General features: G+C 41.2%; 1 protein-coding gene and 1 long non-coding RNA gene across 2 annotated transcripts in view; one reads left to right on the forward strand and one right to left on the reverse strand.

The window, feature by feature from the left end:
- Positions 1-21341, reverse strand: part of LOC149437142 (uncharacterized) — a 470898-nt gene that overhangs the window by 173527 nt on the left and 276030 nt on the right. The gene's annotated exons all lie outside the window — the stretch shown is intronic.
- LOC149437147 (hemoglobin subunit alpha-3-like) lies at positions 7745-13016 on the forward strand. The gene is made up of 3 exons (XM_089661059.1): positions 7745-7900; positions 11283-11487; positions 12716-13016. The coding sequence occupies exons 1-3, from the start codon at positions 7806-7808 to the stop codon at positions 12842-12844; spliced, it is 429 nt and encodes a 142-aa protein (XP_089517185.1). The 5' UTR covers positions 7745-7805; the 3' UTR covers positions 12845-13016.

Consider the following 21341-nt stretch of genomic DNA (forward strand, 5'->3'; position numbering starts at 1 on the left):
TTATTAATATAATACATGATTTATATCATACTATCAGCTTTACAAAATTAAAGGAGACAGTACAGTTACAACACAATCCACTACAGAAAGGTTCAGAGGCGCTAATTCACCTCTGAAGCAGCTGGTGGGACCGGAAAAATTGGTAAGGTTTCCAGCCTTGCTCCCATGTTTCAATCCATTGGGATGCCTCTCCCTCCCTATCTCCTCCATTCAAGATGAGACTATGGGGCGCTTTCTGATACATCTATGAAGCATTACCACTGTCGATGGTTTCCATAACAGACATTTACCAAATTTTGCCTCACATGTTGGAAAAATCCATTTACTCTTTCTATTATGCCTAACTGCCTATGGATCCTTCTAGCACCCCAAGCTAGCTGGTGGCTCCCTGGACTGGCAAATTAATCTATATGGCAGTGAATCTTCTTACATAAGGTTTCTATCATCAGCATGATGTCTATATTTAGATGTAAAGATACACAGTCCAATCACTGTCAGGAATGGATTCGCCACTGGTGGTGGGACTCACCTGCCGTGTGGGCTGCAGTACCAGGGCTGGCCAGCGGGTGCTCTCAGCAACCAGAAGCTCACTCCTGCAGTTAGCCATCAGCTGAAGCTGATTGCAGGAGGTGTATTTAAGCAGGACCAGGCCTGTGATCAGGGCCTTGGTGTATTGTTTCCCATGAGCCCCTGTACCTGGTATCCTGTGTTCCTGTTCTGCTGACTATCTGATTTGTTGCCGACCCTGCCTGATCCTGACCTCTGCTGATTTCTCCTGCTTGATCCCTTCTGCCTGATCTTCTGTACCACGCTGCCCGTGAGTTACTGAACCCGGCTTGTGACCCTGACTATTCTCTCCCTGCTCCTCCGGTACCTTGCTGCCCGCACGTTGCTGACCTGGCCTGCCTGACTATGCCTGACGCTACCCAGACGATCCATCCATCCCACATGGATCGGTCCCTGTTACCAGGTCTGCCAGCCTCTTCACGTCAGGCTTTCCCGCGGTACATACCCTCGGCGGACCCCTCTACCACAGTTGGGTGCACTCAGGGGCCGCGACCTGGTCTCAGTCCTGCGCCAAGTCCATCCCCACCATCAGGGGCTCTGGTGAAAAGACAGATTGGGGCTTAGACTCTGCGCCCTGGGGAATCCCATTCTGTGGGTACTAGAGATCCCGCTGGTCGGTGCTTGACAGTACCTAACGGCCTGCCTGACCATTCCACCTCTCCAGCCCTGACTACGCCTGTGTTCCTGAAGCCTGCTACTTCCCTGTGTCAGTCCACACATTTCTGGTCATACCCGGATCCCTAACAATCACTCTTGGAGTCTTCCGACAACCTCAGCAAGCTGGTGGCTCCCTTAATTGGCCATTGAACCATACAGTTGGGACAACTTTTCAATGTAATGATTGATTAGATATGCTACAAATAGGAGGATTAAACATCTTGTTTAACGTCCAACAAGGGCTTTGAATGTGTGCCTAGCTATTGAATGAATAGACTTTATGAAATACCCTTATTGGGGGGTGATGCTTTACTACATTTTCCCCCCAGGTGCTATGGGGAATGTTTTTTAATTATTGGCCAATCAGTGTTTTATTTTGGGACAGTTGGTTTTGTATAGCATAGGTTTTTCAATAAAGGTTTTCTACTTTATGTGTGTGTGTTGAGCCATCTATTTGTTTTTTTTTACCTTTTTCAAGGATACATAACAATACTTACAGATTGAGGTTTAGCTTAAGTTTGGCTTTTATGTTTTTCCTTTTTTTCTGATGTATACAAAAGTTGACAGCTACCTTATAGCATTTGTTTTTATCTTGAGGACACATTGCATTATAATTTTTGAATCAGATGCCCTACACCTGAGAGCTTACAGTCTAAAGAGAGGCAAGTAATACAAAAAGGTAATGCCTGTGGAGGATAAGTTGATGGAGAACATAAAATCCCACGTGCTAGGTAGAGGTGGGCTAAGCTTTCCTAAAGAAAATTAATTTTCATAGATCGCCTGAAGGGGGACTGAGTAAAAGAAAGCTGGATGGAATGGGGCATGGAATACCAGAGAAGGGGGAAGGAAAATCCTAGAGACAAGCAATGGAGGAGTTGACAAAAGAGCTAGAGAGCAAGAGGAGCAAAGAGGACAGTTCGGGTGATATTTTGAAATGGTGATGTAACTTTGAGTAAATATGTACATGGACTTGTATGTTGTGGTTAGCATTTTGAATTTTATGCACTGGATGAGTAGAAGCAAGTGAAGGTATTGGCAGAGTGGGTTGGCAAACACAGAGCAGTTGGTAAGGTGGATGAGTCTGGTAGTAGCCATCATGATAGACTGAAGGGGGAATAGCCTGTGCAGAGGTACAGGGAACAGTAGATTAGAAGCTTTGTGGTGTCAATTGTTAAAAAGGGGAGAATTTTGGAAATCTTGCAACCTTAAAAAGTGATGAGATTTGGAATGTGATTGGAGTAAAGATAACAGACTAGAAAAAGAAAAGGCCCTCACTAACTGGAATAAATGATATGTAGCGAGTCACACGGTGTCCATAAAGCACAATCAAAACTTGTACATAAATGGTAAAATTGTACAATACATAGCAGTAAGCACATGTATTTCAGGGAGTTCCTTAAAGAGATCAGGGTAATAACAAGAGCCAACAACCAGATTACAACCCAGTTAAGGAGCATATATACCACTAACCGTTCTGTCCATTGTTTTTCCATGAATCAGGCTCTTTTAGGAGCTAAGGTTTGTAGTTAATGGATCCATCTACTTTCTCTTTGTAACACCAGGAAATGATGGTCACCCCCTAGTTAGGTGGAGCGTTGTCAATTAATTTTAAAGTTGGTATAGAGAGATTTTGTTCCACAAAGTGTTGTCACATTGGTCAGAGATCCAGGAAGCAGTTGCCGGTGGATGGAGATCTATTGGTGTTAAACCAATCCCTGCAGGGAGTAATAGTCTTGCCTATTTAGTAAAGACTGTAGGGACAATGAAGCAAGTATATTCTGATGTACAAAAAAAGAATATATTTAATATACATGCTTTTGTCAATATATATAAAAGTTATAGGAGGGAGCTCAGTATACATCAGAAGGTGTTTCAAACTTTGCCCCCTCTGATTATTCATGATGGGGGGAATTGTACTGGCTAATGTGAGGCTGTGAGGCTTTGATCATTAAAAATGATTGGCCAATAGCAATAGACCACATCCTTCACACTATGGCTCTCTCCTAAGTATCAAGTAGGAAAATGTTTAGTTTTGTAGGATGTTGTCCTGGTTGCACACCAAGGAATCCCCTGCAACTGCTCACTTTCTGTTAGTGAAGGAGTTCTATCTATTAACCACATTCAGTACACATGTTCTATTAGTACCTTATCTTACCAAGCTGTAGTTCAGCTGTCATGGGATTGGAATTGTTCCTTTATACTCTGAGCATCTGGGAATATAAGCTCCCACAAACTAGTGCTATGGGATATACACTACATGCTTGGAGCTAAGTGTTTCTGTAAGTTGGCTTGCAGTGCAGATGAGTCTCCAAGATTGCGTTGACATTAATGAGGGTGAAATTGTGATACATGATCTCTGACTACTGAAATGAAATCCTGCTTTAACTAAAATATAACATGACTTACACTTTACTACCAAATGACCCCACTATTTGCTTCAAGTTCATCAATGCTAAACTCACTTGAGGGTTATGCCCAGGGATGGATTACCAAGAATAAATTTAGATATATCACTACATACCATCCATAATGTCCTATTATATACACTCCATCTAAAAGAATTCCCAACATCTCTCTGGAACCCAGTTATATCTGCAACAGGATTGGTCTTGAAACAAGTAGCGGTATTTGTGGACTACATCCTGAAACCATTTGTAAGACACATGCTTTTCTCCTCAGGGTCTCTGGAATGTTTATCAACCTACTTCAGTAACTTGGCCCCATTGCACTTTACAGGTGAAGAGCCTTTACACTGTCCTCACATCATACCGGGATTCAGGTGGTACAGAAAGTCTTTATGCAATTGGAACATGAAAAACCACCTATTTTCTTTTTGCTTGACCATGTGGGCTTTATCTTTCTGCTTCTTTGGTCTAGAATTGGTGACAATCTGACAAGGAGGATTGATCCTACTTAACTGATATGCCTACAGCAATCAAGTTGACTCTTACAGCTTTGGGTACTGATATTAATCTCTTGGATCTTAATATTATTTAAACTACTATTGATGACAACGCTCTTGAGGGCAATACCCAAAGCCAACTGACAAAATTACTTTGCTCCAAGCATGTAGTGCTCACCCCACTCCACACTAGTCTGTGGGACTCTGTAAGTCCAAATGCCAAGGGGTAAAAGGAGCAACGCCAACCCCAAAGACAGCTTGATGAAATGATATAAAATTTTCCTGAACATGGCTACTCAAGAAAATTATTTCACCAACAAAGACAGTAAGTAGCAAATGCTGAGGATTCCTTAGTATACACCCAGGACAACATCTTACAAAACCAGACCTTTTTCCCTACTTGCTACTAAGGAGAGAGCCATACAGTGAGGGATGTGGTCAGTTTTTTTCGTACAACCAGTGGGTTGAATGAAAAAAAAAAACTGACTTGATTCCTCCATCTACACCTATGATGTGAATGCAGGAATCCTCCCCACTGAGCTAATATATTATGACACCTCTACGACACAACTATCACCTCTACGCCGAGGACACGCAAATCTACCTCTCTACACCTTGCATCACCCCTTCAGTCTCCGCCCGAATCACCTGCCTACTGAACGACATATCAGACTCTTCCTCAAATTAAACCTTTCCAAAACCGAGCTCCTAGTTTTCCCCCCAGCCCGTGCCTTCCCCCCAACCTCTCCATCACGGCCAATAACGCCACCATCAGTCCCACCCCGCAAGCCAAAGTTCTAGGTGTCACTCTAGACTCCAACCTATCTTTCCAGCCCCATGTCCAATCGCTGGCAAATTCATGCAGGCTTTACCTCCGCAACATCTCCAAAATACGTTCGTTCCTAACCCCAGACACTACTAAACAGCTCATTCACTCCCTTATCTTACGACTCACCTACTGCAACTCCCTCCTCACCGGCTTACCTCATCAAAGACTCTCCCTGCTTCAGTCTATCCTGAACTCAGCGACCAGACTCATCCACCTTACCAACTGCTCTGTATCTGTCACCCCCCTCTGTCATTCCCTCCACTGGCTCCTGATTGCCCAACTCATAAAATTCAAACTACTAACATTGATGTACAAAGCTATTCATAATACTGCCCCAAACTACCTCACCGACCTGATATCCAAATACCACCCAACACATACTCTTCGCTCCTCACAAGACCTCCTACTCTCTAGCTCCCTGGTCTCCTCCTCCCATGCCCGACTCCAGGACTTCTCCAGGTCTTCTCCCATCCTCTGGAACTCACTACCCCAATCCATCAGACTGTCATCTACCCTCTTCACCTTTAGGCGCACCCTGAAAATCCATCTCTTCAGGAAAGCCTACCCCACCCTCACCTAACAGCCGATCTCCTCCACTCCTCCTACCACTCCATACCCCACAGCCATTTCCTCCTGTACCACTATCCCTTCCCTCCTAGATTGTAAGCTCCAAGGAGCAGGGCCCTCGGACCCCTCGTGTATTGTATTGTTACTGTATTGTCTCATGTACTGTCCCCCACTATAATGTACAGCACTGAGCAAACTTTTTGTCGCTATATAAATACTGTATAATAATAATAATAATAATGTGGTGTATTCTTGTTGGCTGATGGTCTTTGCTACCTCATATGACTATAACTGGCTCACTCCTGGTAAACCTGGTTGTTACTGATGTCCAGACTTTATCATATGCTGCCATATGCTCACTGAGCAATTCTTTCTACATCCACAATTGGGCAAGCACATATACAGTATATTAAGCATAAAGTTCCCTATACATCAGAACATGTAGTAGCAACTTCTGTAAGCATATCTACTATTATAAGGTTTCCACTGAAATTCTTATATACAGTATATTTATAGAAAATGATAATGAAAAAGAAAAATATTTGACTCTTATGCAGCTAACTGTATAACAAATACATTTTATTACATAGACATATAATGACACACAGACTTATTAAAACCCAAGATAATCCCATACTGATCTTCAAAATTTAAATAAATACATCCTACAGTATAAATCAATTAATCAAAAAACCTATATCAATTATACAACTAAGGATGTAAAAATCATATAACAATAGTGGCGGTACTCTCTCAGAATAGCAGCAGTACCTTAAAAGGCACTCTGAGTGAAATGGTTAATCTTACAATCACTGAGACACATGCAGAGTAGCAAATCAACAATATGCTGAATTGTCCAAGTAGAGAAGTGGATGGTTTTTATGATATTTAAGTATTTAAGATGGGCACTGTGTGTCTTGCTTCATATCTTTTATTCCTGTAGGTGAGAGTCTTTTCTTGCCCCAGTCTGTTACCTATCTTTACTCCAATCACTGTCCAAATCTTGCCACCTTCAACTTCATTTTAGTTCATATCTTTCATCGATCACATCACAGTGACTGAATTGACAGCTGCACCAGACTGATCTGAGCACTGCCTTTCCTGGTACTGATGGTACAGGCTGCCGGGCACCATTCCACTGGGTGGCCACTTTGATGTCCAGCTCATTTTCCTGTTGATTTATTTCACACTCACTCCCTTCAATTTGAGATGGAGTGCTATTTCTTTAGCAGTGTTATTCATGGGGTTCTCACCACTATTGATTGAGTGATTGAATCCTGGGTTTTTTCCTACCTTGCTGTAAAGTATTGACTCAGGTTTCATGCACTTGCTTTGTGCCCTTTCAGTGTTTTTGTCCCTGCTTTTTTATGTTGTTATCCGTGGCCTTACACTTGTCCTTTTGTGGGACATATGGGGTGGTTGGTCTTGTTCTTTTTTTTGGCTAATTTGTTATCTTTCATTTGTGGCTCTTTGCCATTATGTGGCCTAGCACAACTCTTGTTCCATTAAAGTCATTGCAAATTATGGGTGGTCCATTCCTGCCTGGTGTCTTTAGAAAGTCAGACTGACCTCCGTTAAAATGTTGATAATAAAATGCCATTGCTTTGACATAACTCCACTCCAAAATCCATGAGTGCTTTTATATAAACCTTTATTTTATTATATTTAAATTATACCCAAAAATAAACTAAAAAATCATGTGCATTTGCCAATGTTTCTCTGCAGCATCCATTAATGTCTAAAGTAATCCCTTACAAGAAAGGAAATAGCGTTACTCTTATCAAGCAACAAATACGGAGTGGAATTATGATAGTCTAGAACTGTGTGAATGTTTTCTGTTAATGTGTTCTGTTCTTGACTGGTATTCTTAACCCCCAGAAGAGTAAGGAAGAGATAAAACTTTAATTAAAACAATCACAACTATCGTTTTCAACTCGTAAAAGCTATCTAATTGAGTAGATTTAAAATATGTGTGTAATGACATGTAATTTAATGCATGCAAATGCAGTGATCAGCAGTAGCTCAGTAAACATAAAAGGAATATATATGCTTTGTAATCAACATATGATGATAAGATTCTTACCCTGTATCAGCACATACAGCATGTATGGTTCAGAGGATAAGTCAGTTCTAAAGGGTGGTATGCAGTTTCAGCCAATAGGAATGCATCTTGACCATTGTGAATGGTATCCTAATGCTTTAAAAACTGGCAAGATTTTAAGTTTAACGTGGACATTTCTTGAGCTGATCTAAATCTTCCTGTACCATCTCCTGAATATCACAATGAGTCTCTCTGCTAGTGAGAAGGCTGCCGTGGTTTCCATGGTTGGCAAGATTGCCCCTCAGGCTAGTGCTCTGGGTGCTGAGGCTTTGAACAGGTAAGATTTTTTATTATTCTTAGTTATATTTCATATAGATGATTATAGTGTGCATTTTCATCTGGATAAATAATGTAACCGTGCAGGAATTCTTAGGATAATGTACTAAGTTACCTGGACAAATTTTTACTTATTATATTGTAGAAATCATTCCAGTTCTATGATCCAAGTATATCTACTTTATAAAAAACTATGATACTACTGATGGAATTTATAACCTGTCCCCAGTGCGAAACGTTTACAGGCTGAGTTAAAGTAGAACTATAGGCAAAACTTTGTTTTTCATTTTGCATAGAATAAGAGGCAGTTAAAACCCTTGGAAGGTTTATTTTTTCCATCTTTGTCCCAATGCGGATATTTACCTTCACTTCACTCTTGTCCCATAGCCAAACAGGAAGTGAGAGGAACTCCCTGCAAACTAAAGGAATCTATTAGGGCACCCCAGGTCACCAGAAAAAGTGTCCCCATTGGAAGATTTCTGCTCTATTACTTTTCCCAAAATTTGGGATTTACGTTCACTTTCAATGATAACAGTAAACAGGAAAAATAGAGAGGGTGGGTCACCCTAATGGGGACACAGACAGCAATAAACACTGACATGTGGTCTAATCCCTCTCCACTCTATCCAAAACTAAAAAAAAAAAAAAAAAAATTGCCTTTAGTTATGCTTTAAGCTTAAATAAAAACTGAGAAAAAAATTGTAAGTAATTAGTGATTGCTACTACAGATATTTTATGCATCACATATTATGTAGCATTTGTATGCAAACAGTTTCCATCAAGCCATGAAACAAGATTATTTTGTCTCAGGTCAATTTCTTAAACAACAGCAAAGTTCTCCTTTTGCTTGCTTTAAAGCCAGGGCAGGAAAAAAAAATGTACCTACCCAGGAGTCATATATATATATATATATATATATATACAGGGCTTTCTTTCTGCCGGAACGCGGCGGTACTGCGTTCCGCCACCTTTTTCTTCTTGTCCCCGCTCACCGACTGCCTCTGCAGAGCTGACAAGCTATGCAGAGCAGCGAAAGTGACAGGTGCCGGACGCGGCTTGTTTATGTCATGCTTGCGCGTGCCCGGCACCTGTCACTGCCGCTGCTCACAGCCGGTGAGCGGGGACATGCACGCTTCACCCCCCCCCCTCTACCGCCAGCGTGTAAACATCGGGGGCGCGCGGCCACCCCCATAGGAAAGGTGTATCTTAGTACACCCGGCGGTGCGCGCTGACGTCATCACGCCCTCTGCTCGTCGATCCTACCATAGCGCGGATCGTCAGCATCAGGTAAGGAGCGGCGATACAATTTTTCTCGCTTTTCTTGCTAATGTGGGGGGGGGCAGTGTTACTCGCTATTCTTACTAATGTGGGGGGGGGGGCGGTGTTAATTCCATACATTTACTTTTATAGCCCCTCCCAAATTTTACTTGCATTCCTGTTCTCTAAAGGGGTGGTCCTAGGGTTTGATGGGGGCGTGGCCAGGTTTGGGTGGGGGAGTTCCACCACCTTTCCTCTGAGAAAAAAAGCCCTGTATATATATATATATATATATATATATATATATATATACACAGTGGGGCAAAAAAGTATTTAGTCAGCCACCAATTGTGCACGTTCTCCCACTTAAAAAGATGAGAGAGGCCTGTAATTGGTATCATAGGTAGACCTCAACTATGAGAGACAAAATGAGAAAAAAAGTCCAGACAATCACATTGGCGGATTTGGAAAGAATTTATTTGCAAATTATGGTGGAAAATAAGTATTTGGTCAATATCAAAAGTTCATCTCAATACTTTGTTATATATCCTTTGTTGGCAATGACAGAGGTCAAACGTTTCCTGTAAGTCTTCACAAGGTTGGCACACACTGTTGCTGGTATGTTGGCCCATTCCTCCATGCAGATCTCCTCTAGAGCAGTGATGTTTTGGGGCTGTCGCTGGGCAACACGGACTTTCAACTCCCTCCAAAGGTTTTCTATGGGGTTGAGATCTGTAGACTGGCTAGGCCACTCCAGGACCTTGAAATGCTTCTTACGAAGCCACTCCTTTGTTGCTCGGGCAGTATGTTTGGGATCATTGTCATGTTGGAAGACCCAGCCTCGTTTCATCTTCAATGCCCTTGCTGATGGAAGGAGGTTTGCACTCAAAATCTCACAATACATGGCCCCATTCATTCTGTCCTGTACATGGATCAGTCGTCCTGGTCCCTTTGCGGAGAAACAGCCCCAAAGCATGATGTTGCCACCCCCATGCTTCACAGTAGGTATGGTGTTCTTTGGATGCAACTCAGCATTCTCTCTCCTCCAAACACGACGAGTTGTGTTTCTACCAAACAGGTCTATTTTGGTTTCATCTGACCATATGACATTCTCCCAATCCTCTTCTGGATCATCCAAATGCTCTCTAGCAAACTTCAGACGGGCCTGGACATGTACTGGCTTAAGCAGGGGGACACGTCTGGCAACACAGGATCTGAGTCCCTGGCAGCGTAGTGTGTTACTGATGGTAGCCTTTGTTACATTGGTCCCAGCTCTCTGCAGGTCATTCACTAGGTCCCCCCATGTGGTCCTGGGATTTTTGCTCACTGTTCTTGTGATCATTTTGACCCCATGGGGTGAGATCTTGCGTGGAGCCCCAGATCGAGGGAGATTATCAGTGGTCTTGTATGCCTTCCATTTTCTAATTATTGCTCCCACAGTTGATTTGTTCACACCAAGCTGCTTGCCTATTGCAGATTCAGTCTTCCCAGCCTGGTGCAGGCCTACAATTTTGTTTCTGGTGTCCTTCGACAGCTCTTTGGTCTTCATCATAGTGGAGTTTGGAGTGTGACTGTTTGAGGTTGTGGACAGGTGTCTTTTATACTGATAACAAGTTCAAACAGGTGCCATTGATACAGGTAATGAGTGCAGGACAGAGGAGCCTCTTAAAGAAGAAGGTACAGATCTGTGAGAGCCAGAACTCTTGCTTGTTTGTAGGTGACCAAATACTTATTTTCCACCATAATTTGCAAATAAATTCTTTCCAAATCAGCCAATGTGATTGTCTGGATTTTGTTTCTCATTTTGTCTCTCATAGTTGAGGTCTACCTATGATGCCAATTACAGGCCTCTCTCATCTTTTTAAGAGGGAGAACGTGCACAATTGGTGGCTGACTAAATACTTTTTTGCCCCACTGTATATATATATATATATATATATACATACATACATACATACATATATACACACACACACATATATATACATACATATATACACACACAAACGCATTATATATACACACACACATACATACACACACACATATACAGAGAGAGAGAGAGTATTTTTTTTACACAACATTTCACATGTATTAACTGCTGTTGTTGTACTATCTTCCATTAGACTTTTTCTTAGCTTTCCCAAAACCAAAACCTATTTTTCCCACTTTGACCTGACCCCTGGCTCTGCTGACCTCAAGACACAAGGTGGAAAGATTGTGAATGCTCTTGCAAGTGCAGCCCAGCACCTGGATGACCTTGCTGGCAACCTGTCCTCCCTCAGTGACCTGCATGCATACAATCTAAGAGTGGACCCAGGAAACTTTGACGTAAGTACTACTGAATATTCCTATACAATAATAAGATAACTTCAGGTGGACAAAATACATTGGGTCTATGTGTTTGCAACATAATATAGTATTTAAACTTAGGTGGGCCAAGTATGGGTGATGAGGTAAGTGGAAAATATACTGAGAATTGTGTCAGTTTTTAGGAAAAATGTAATGACATAAATATAGAGGCTGTTATTACTGTCCTCTAAAATGTTAGCTTCTTGCCTGTCAAGATTTTCCTCTGCATTCAAATTTTTCATGCTGACAAGAGTCAGTAATTTGGCACAAGTATGAATAAACAGAATAGCCAGGTAAGGTAGCATTGCGTCCCCTGATTTCGAGAACACCACCTTCCACCAGACTCTTACATTAGATGCCTTTCAGAGAAGAAGTTTGCTCTGTAACCTTTAAGGATACATTAAGTTAAAAAATAATTCCAGTTTATACTTTCCCCTTTTCTGAAAATTCCCATTAGACCTAATATAAAAATGGAACTACAGTGGAGCTTTTCTCCAGCAACCAATTGGAATCTTAGTTTCTTCCAAAAGATAAAGCATATCTGGTTGCTGTAAGCGGAAATTTGAATTGCACTTTAGTTTTTATAAATCAGCACAAATATTTTTATTAAGCTATGCTACTTTAAATTAGATCAGAAATTCCTTTTTGAAAAAAAAAAATAAAACACAAATGTAAACATCACAACAAAGGGAAGCTAATACTATTGTTTTATACCAGTTTAAACATTACTTTCCTTAAAGTGGTTGTAAACCTCAGACATGAAAAGCACACATCCTTCTACACTGTATTGATTTCTCTCTGCTGCCTGGTTCCTCTGTTATCAACATGTGTCACTTCTGGCAGAGTTTCCCAACGCCAAGAGTTCAAAAGGTGATGGGGAGGGAGCTGCAGCACACAGCCTGTGACTGATATCCAGAGCTGTGCTTGTTCTTGGGACTGTGGGAAGGGGGTTGTATCCCAATATGGCTCAGAGCTGTCAGCCCTGTGAAGACTTCAGATCTCCACTACCTGCTGCTAGACCCAAGAAGAAAACCTTGCATATTTGTGTTTTCAGAGTGATCAACTTGTGTAGGAGGATTTCTTTCATCTGTGTTTATGATCTAATTCTAGTCACTTTACTCGGTATATGTAAGGGTTTACAACCACTTTAATAATAACATACGAATAGGTTCACAAAAATTAATATACTCAATTTTTCTCTTTGCAGCTGCTGGCTCATGTTATCCAGGTAGTCTTGGCTTCTCACTTCCCTAATGATTTCACTGCTGATGTTCAGGCTGCCTGGGACAAATTCCTCACTCTGGTTGCAACAATCCTCACCTCCAAGTACAGATAAATCTATTGCTATAACAGGATATAGTAATTACAGCAAGTAAAACATCATGCAATAGGGAATTCTTTGGGCCCATTTCTATTAAAACCTAGTTGAAATGGTTTGGAAGAGTATTTGTGTATATTGGTCATCAAATATATGGTGTACTCTTGAATAAAGCCCAATGTATTTTTAATTTCTGCTTCAACTGTTTCATTATTATGTTTTTTGTTTTTTATGGTTTGATATTATTACAAATATTGATTTAGTCCGTTGCTGTGCCCCTTTAAAAAAAATCAAACCAGGTTTTGGGTTAACAAAAGTGGTGCTAAACCCATTGATTTAGCATTTTCAAAAAACAGTTACATTTTCAGCATATGCCGGGAATGTAACTATCACATTTGCTTGTGTTCTCAACCAAACTCTCAAACCATCAAATGGCTACTATCATAAAGTAAAGTAGTGAGTGTACAGCTTATATAACAGTGTAAATTTTCTGTCCCCTCAAAATAACTCAACACACAGCCATTAATGTCTATACCGCTGGCAACAAAAGTGAGTACACCCCTAAGTGAAAATGTCCAAATTGGGCCCAAAGTGTCAATATTGTTTGTGGCCACCATTATTTTCCAGCACTGCCTTAGGCCTCTTGGGCATGGAGTTCACCAGAGCTTTACAGGTTGCCATTGGAGTCCTCTTCCACTCCTCCATGATGACATCACAGAGCTGATGGATGTTAGAGATCTTGAGCTCCTCCACCTTCTGTTTGAGGATTCCCCACAGATGCTCAATAGAGTTTAGGTCTGGATACATGCTTGGCCAGTCCATTAGCTTTACCCTCAGCTTCTTTAGTAAGGCAGTGGTCATCTTGGAGGTGTGTTTGGGGTCATTATGTTGGAATACTGCCCTGCAGCCCAGTCTCTGAGGGGAGGGGATCATGCTCTACTTCAGTATGTCACAGTACATGTTGGCATTCATGGTTCCCTCAATGAACTGTAGCTCCTCAGTGCCAGCAGCACTCATGCAGCCCCAAAACATGACACTCCCTCCACCATGCTTGACTGTAGACAAGACACACTTGTCTTTGTACTCCTCACCTGGTTGCCACCACACACGCTTGACACCATCTGATCAGATCAGATCCTCAGAGAGTTCTTTGCCATGAGGTGCCATGTTAAACTTCCAGTGACCAGTATGAGAGAGTGAGAACGATAACACCAAATTTAACACACCTGCTCCCCATTCACACCTGAGACCTTGTAAAAATAATGAGTCACATGACACCGGGGAGGGAAAATGGCTAATTGGGCCCAATTTGGATATTTTCACTTAGGGGTGTACTCACTTTTGTTGCCAGTGGTTTAGACATTAATGGCTGTTTGTTGAGTTATTTTGAGGGGGACACCAAATTTACACTGTTACACAAGCTGTACAATCACTACTTTACATTGTAGCAAAGTGTCACTTCTTTAGTGTTGTCACACAAAAAGATAAAAAAATTTACAAAAATGTGCGTGGTGTACTCACTTCTGTGTATGTATGTATATAAATATATATATATATATATATATATATATACACACACACACACACCACACACATACTCTATAACCTCTGTCTAATCTGATCAAATATTTTAAATGAACATGGATTTGCAGGACAGATATTTATATTACATGGTTTAGTAAGACTTAAAGCTGTAGTAAACCACAACTTTAAAATGTTTACATTTAAAAGATAATGTCATTATGAGCTAATATGCATCACATACTAGTACACAATGAAGGACTCACCTTAAGAGGAAGCCCTCCAGCGGCATACTGTCACCGCTGTGGTGGCTTCCATCTTCACCCCATCTTCCTTCCCGGGTTCATGAGCTCCAGTTGTCTGACTGGCCACGTCACAATGATGTCACACCCACGCATGAGTGTGGGAGTCTTGGGCCATGGCACAGTGCTCTGAAGGAACAGCATGGGTATGCCGTTCCTTCAGAGCACATGTGCCAGCTCTCAAAAAGAGAGAATATTTCTTAAGTGGCGGATGTTTAGGAGTTATTAATTTTACCTACAAGTAAGCTTTATTATAAGTTTACCTGTACATAAAAGTATTAAAAAAGAGTTTACTATCACTTTATTGCTCTTCAAGATTTTAACTTCCCCAGTGTCCACTTTTTGATTATATTGAAGTGTATGCAAAGCCAAATTCTATTTCTTCTAGTTTTTGGATACTGTAGTAAGGTCATATTTTTGTTGCTGATTTTTGTTGCTGATCTTACTCCCAAAGTCTTCAATCCAAGTACCAACAATCCTGCTTAGCTTCCAAGATCAGATAAGAGTGGGCACAATCAGGGTGGTGTAGCTATAGACCTTTCCCCCAATGTCTACAGAATAAAAAGAGTCCCACAAGCCGCAAAGAGAAAAATAGGATGAGCTCCTCAGGCTGTCACCATCAAATACTTGTAAAGTCTCCCAGGTGTCATTTAAAAAAACAAGGCTTACCAAATAGTGTGGCCCTCCATTTAAAAGTGGTAACATGCGCATAAGAAAATTCACCCCGGGAAAGGGTGTTCTCTCCATCCTCCACTTATCTACAGAGACACCAGGAATTTGCTGTCAGTTGTCACCATATACATATACAACTTGCAGGAACCACTGTACCACTGGGAATTAACTCAGCAGGACCGATACACATATGATAAAAGTGACACACTACCTAGCATCAAACCACCCATAAATAGAACTTTAAATATAAGCACTGTGGAAGCTAAGCAGGGTTGAGCTTGGTTAGTACTTAGATGGGAGACTTTTGGGGTAAAACCTTGATGATTCATAGGATTATTTTTCATTACTATTTATTTTTATAATTCTGGGTTTTGAGTTTATTAGCACTGCATTTGTTATTTATCTACCTCTATATCTGTTGTGCCGAGCATCTAGGCATAGTGTCAGCAGCTAATATATGCATGAACTCACCTGAATGCAGATATTTGACCCCTATTTTTAAGTTTTCATTGCTGTTTTTGTCCCCATTGGGTAGACTCCCCCTTTCTTTGTGCCCTAGCTATCTTAACATTCATCAGGACAGAAAGTGATGGGAAATCCAAACTTTTAGAGTTGGCACCAGAGAAGAGGCAAGGAAAAATCGTCCTTACACTTGTTCTGGTGACAGCTGCCTCACATGGGATTACTCGTTTATTTGGAGATATTTTTTTCTCTGATACAGGCACGAAGTGAAATCTCAACAGTATGCAGATTAAAAAAAAAATTATATATATATATTGTTCAACCCTTCCCTGTTCAACATTATTAAGATGGTATGTAGAAAATGTGTTACGTGGCACCACATCCCAATTAGACATTAAACAGTTTTGAAAACGGACTTTAAAAATGACCACATGTACAAATTACGTAAATAACATAAGTTTATTAATACATAGGTTAAATATCACATACACTCTCATACACGATAGTACAACAAAAAAAAGTTCCTGATCAGATTGTATTGGCAGGAAGACATCCGCACAATGTATAAAATACCCCTTTGATATCCCAAGCTAAAGATTAATGGTACATACCAATAGAATGGTTCACATAAAGATTCAATGATAAATGAAAAGGCTGGGATGTTCAAGGGAACCAAAACCTCAACTCATTTCGCAAGGGTATCCAACTTCTTCAGGAAGATATAGGGAGACCAAAAGTTTGTCAATTAAATAGTGCAACATACCAGTACACACCAAAAATACAATTAACAAAGGAATAGCAAAATGTACTGTATAAGCAACAATAAATAATGTTTGCTATACAGTATGTCTGCCAATGGACCCATGAAAGCAAACCTGGGAATTCCCCGATTCCCCCGGGGGGGGTGGGGGGGAGGGGAGAGTAGGGTAGTAATCAGAGGGTAGTACTAAGGGGAGAACATAAAATGGATGGTAAAGTATGTGTATGCCTTATATACTGTAGGTGTACAAGTATAATCTAATACAAATGGAAATAAATATATGCCCACCTTACCATTAAAATCATTAATTGACACCATGCACTTATCTTAAACCAGGGGCAATATACCAATCCAAAAATTCATAGGGCCATTGCCTCAATAAATGATTATATAAAAAAAAAAAAAGTGCTACGAGCCAGTGCCGCACAGAGTGCTTGAGGCTGGCCAGGGGCAATTCGGATGGGGTGGGACCTGTGGTGAGCTGCCTTGCCCTGCCCTGACATCAGTGTCGGTGATGGGGGATCAGCATGTGCATCCCCCATGGGGATATAACAGAGGGGTGGATGGAGAGGGGAATAATGTTGTCACTCTTAGGAATGGTTGATGGGCCAAGATTCCTACACTGGTGATACAAAAGGTAGATGTCTTTGTATTTTCCTTGCCCCATGTCAGCTGAGTTTTCTATGGTTGTGCCTTGTAAGCATATGGGTTTGCTCTCACATAGGTGATGTAGATAGATTTGTGTACATTCTTTTGTATGCTTATACACATATTCCTTTTCTCCTTGTTTTCAATTGCTCATATTGATATTATCAATACACCTTTTGGATCTGACCTCCACAACAATTCACACATCATCTATACTAGTGAGTTTATATTTGAAACACATCTTTACCTTTATGATTTAGGGGGTCCCAAAGGGAGTGGAGCTGCTGATTTATTGTTCTTACCTTTTTTTATTGTTCCTATGAAGGTTTATTGTGGCTATGACCCTATGAATTTTTGGATTGGTATGTTCCCTCTGTTTTAGGATAAGTGCATGGTTTCAATTATTGATTTTAATGGTAAGGTGGGCAAATATTTATTTCTCATAGTACTATATTATACCTGCACACCTATACATGGTATACATGCTTTAAGGTAATTTATGTTCTCCCCAAACCTTCTGTTTGTCCACATGCTCGCTCTCTGGGGAGTCCCAGGTTTGCTGCTCATTACTTTTGTGTGGTCCACTGGCGCACAGGTAGCAAACATTATTTACTGTTGATTATACATTTTGTTATTCATTTGTTTACTTTATCATTGGTGTATATTACACTCTTACACATATTACAATATTTAACTGCAGAACTTTCAGTCTCCCTATATCCTCCTGAAGAAGCTAAAATAAACTGAGGTTTCATCTCTCTTGAACATCCTAGCTTATTCATTTATCATTGGATCTTTATATCAACCAATTTATTAGTATATGTATCATTAACTTTTAGCTTGGGATACCAAAGGTTTATTTGATACATGTGGGGTGGGGGGGGAGAGTTATGTGTTCCTGCTGATACAATCTGAGCATCTGGACCAGATACTTTTTTAACATGGTACTATCATGTATGAGAGTATAGGTGAATTTTAACTTGTGTATTAATGAACTTATTATTGTTATTTTAAGTAATTTGCTCATGTTGTGGGCACCATTAAAGTTTGTTTTCAAAACTCTATTTATTCCATTGCCTGTTCTATACAAAAAAGGCTATACATACACTTTAATTATAAAGTATGCTGTATAAAGTATGCACAGAGCAGTATGAATTCCCACCCATTTCTAACATATCCCTTATTTTTTTTTTTAAATAACAGTGAAAAGGCAAAAGCCAAATCTGAATGGTGTGAGAAGCTAATTTAAGCTGCCAATGCTACATACAATTTGATTATACAATCTCTTTTAGATTTACCAAAACTATGTAATATGAGGACAAAACTAAACAAATCTATTCAAATAGTATCAAATCATACAGAGGATTTCCTTGTTGACCTTAAAGAGACTGTACAATCTGATTATATAGCGTATGGCTTAAATATGAGCTGTTTGGTCTTAGTTTTTGGTTTATGAATAGTAGCATTTGTTTTGGATTTGCATCCTAAAACACACATATATGGAATATATCTTCATGGCCTGGTTCCTGCACAGACAGCAAAGGTTGTTGGTTGAGCTAAAAGATGCCAGGGGAGTTACACAATGACCCATATACCATGTTACTTAGTGTTAGTAAAATTGTTCCATTTATAATGAAATGTTCAAGATTGATACCTTCTCTGCTAGTGCAATCTGACTGGGTCTTCTTTGCTACTGTCTCTGCTGTACAATGTATTGTGTAATAACAATTCACGCATTCTGGGTCTATATGCTCACCACCCAATATAACCAAAGCCAAGCAGCTGCAGTCATTTAGGTTTTCTGACAGCTGTGGGCATTGGCTTTCAGAATGAAATAGTTGGCTGGGTAGATTTGCTGTTTAGCATGGAATTTGATAGAAATATTTATGTGTACGGATAGCTTTACTCTAGCCAGTCAAATCTGGTAGGAAAGAGGTGGCCCACAATGGTGGGCCTAGGGGGCAAAAATTATACATCCATCTCTGAGTTTGTATGGGAGCTTCCTTGTTCACAGGGAAAAAAGGCTATATAGCCTGATTATACCATTACCTTACATTTTAATCATTTTTACGCTGATTTGTAAGAATCTGGTCCTATGGTTGCCATTGGGATTGGAATAGTTTCATACCCCACTTCTAAGATATATTCACTATGTCAGGGGTAGGCAACCTTAAAGAGGTGGAGATCTACCTGAAAAACATGAGAGAAGTCAAAGATCACCGGGCACAGTGTTGCCTCCTCACAACTGATTTAAATTGCCATACTACCACATATCAATTCCATGCATTGCACAACAATCATGGGTTTAAATCAGGTGATGAGGAGGCAACATATCACCTCCTCACCACCTGTCAAACATATTGGGATCACTTTACAGAGGCGCAGAAGTGCCTACTGCACCTGTGCATGAGCCCTTAGTTGTAATCGGCACCCTAGGGCTTGTTGCAGCGGCACCAAAAAGAGCTTTTTCATATGTAAAGTTGGAGGGTGGTAAAATACTTTGGTTGAATCATGATTTCACCACCTCATCCCCCCCCACCCCCACATTCCTACCCCTTTTAGCTGCTGAGGCAGCAGCCAAAAGGTGTATACATGCCGCAGCAGGAATTACACCACCTGTTGCTCTTGGTGAGTGATACCGCCTGTTAACAGACCCAATCAAGTAAATGGGCCACTCTACAAGTGCTCTGCAACTGCATGGCTTCTGAAGGGTCCAAGGGCTTAAAGCAAGTGGTGAGAAAGCAACACACCACTACCTCTTTAACCCCTTGCTTGCAGTACTGCACAAGGTTGCAGCACAATTGAAGAGCAGCCTCATTCACTTGAATGGGTCATGCTTGGCAGATACTACACCCACCAACCATGACAGGGTGTAGGAGCAGCGCTACAGAGGAGACATCAACTTATGTGGCTCTTGCTCCCTACTACAGCTCCAACTTTGCAAATAGTCCCTCTGCATTGCACTCTGTTTCATGCTCTGGGATGGCATGTCAACACACCCAGACTGAGATCTACCAGTCACCTGGTCAAGATCTACTGGTAGATCACAACCTACTGGTTGCTGACCCCCGTGCTATGTGATATGATTAGTTTGAATTAAATAAGAAGTATACCAAAGCTTTTTTGGCTAAATGTTTCCCATTGATCATAGAAGTGCAGTTAGTTGCGCACTCCTGTGATTTGTTTTCAGCCAACAGTGGCTAAGAACCTGGGCCAGCCGCTCCCAGCCCAGCACTACAGTGAGAGCTGGTGTGGCAGAGCAGAGAGCTGGTGGCTGACAGTCCTAGCTCTCTGCTCAGACCAGGAGGTGAGAACTGAGTAATCAGCAGCAAATGATTGCTCAGTTCATAGCCGGATTGATGCTGCATCCACAGAGGAGTGTAGGGCTCCTCCCCTAGGAGTAGCTGAATTACTGTCCAGGTCTTCCCTCCATTTGTCTCGCAGCCAGACACAAAGTAATTCCACAGCCAGGTACACACTTTTGGTGGTCGTGTCTCCAATGATCAGTCTAGGAGTTTGGTGTTTTATTATTGGAGAACTTGGATAGGAAGAAATGAATTTAGTAAGATACTCCAGGAATAGAACTTGTCACAGTTGGAGGACAGAACTTTCTTAAATAGCAGCTTTGTGAAAAGCCTCAATGTCAAAAAGGGGTTAAATGAACAATGCTGTTTAGGACACCAGCCCGTGTGCCCTTTTTTGGACCCACACTGACTATGTAGTACCGGGGGGGTAGCAAAGCACACAGAGTCCTCAAGATTCCACAGTGTCTATACTTACAAGGCCCCAGGACAGAATGGTAGCCACCTTCAAATCTTCCAAGAGATGCCCTCCAACGATACCAGACAGATCTTTGCCAGACAGCTCCCCTCAGTCAGCTATCTGAAAAACCAAGGTCGCTCTTTTACTTCAGGCCCTCAGGCAGCCCCTGTGAGGTTGCATGGCAGCAGGTGCTGGGAGGGCAGTGTGCCTTCCCCCAGACTGGTGCAATCCTCTCCAGGAAAGACCCAGAGCTCAGTATGTCCAAATAATATATACCCTCTCCCAGCATCCTTCAGAGCTGTACTACCTGGGATTGGCTTGAGCGACAATATTCATACTGTGTTCTACATGATTTACAACTATAATACAGAACCTTCTTAGGTTACTT

The sequence above is a fragment of the Staurois parvus genome, unplaced genomic scaffold (assembly GCF_062004578.1).
Source record: "Staurois parvus isolate SC_StPar_1 unplaced genomic scaffold, SC_StPar_1.0 ptg001302l, whole genome shotgun sequence".
Taxonomy (NCBI): Eukaryota; Metazoa; Chordata; class Amphibia; order Anura; family Ranidae; genus Staurois; species Staurois parvus.

What these genes read in the sequence shown, in the direction of transcription:
- LOC149437147 (XM_089661059.1), top strand. Translation starts at nt 7,806, where the DNA reads ATGAGTCTCTCTGCTAGTGAGAAGGCTGCCGTGGTTTCCATGGTTGGC. An exon ending in GGTGCTGAGGCTTTGAACAG is followed by an intron (nt 7,901 to 11,282) that starts GTAAGATTTTTT and finishes ATCTTCCATTAG; the next exon opens with ACTTTTTCTTAGCTTTCCCA. An exon ending in TGGACCCAGGAAACTTTGAC is followed by an intron (nt 11,488 to 12,715) that starts GTAAGTACTACT and finishes TTCTCTTTGCAG; the next exon opens with CTGCTGGCTCATGTTATCCA.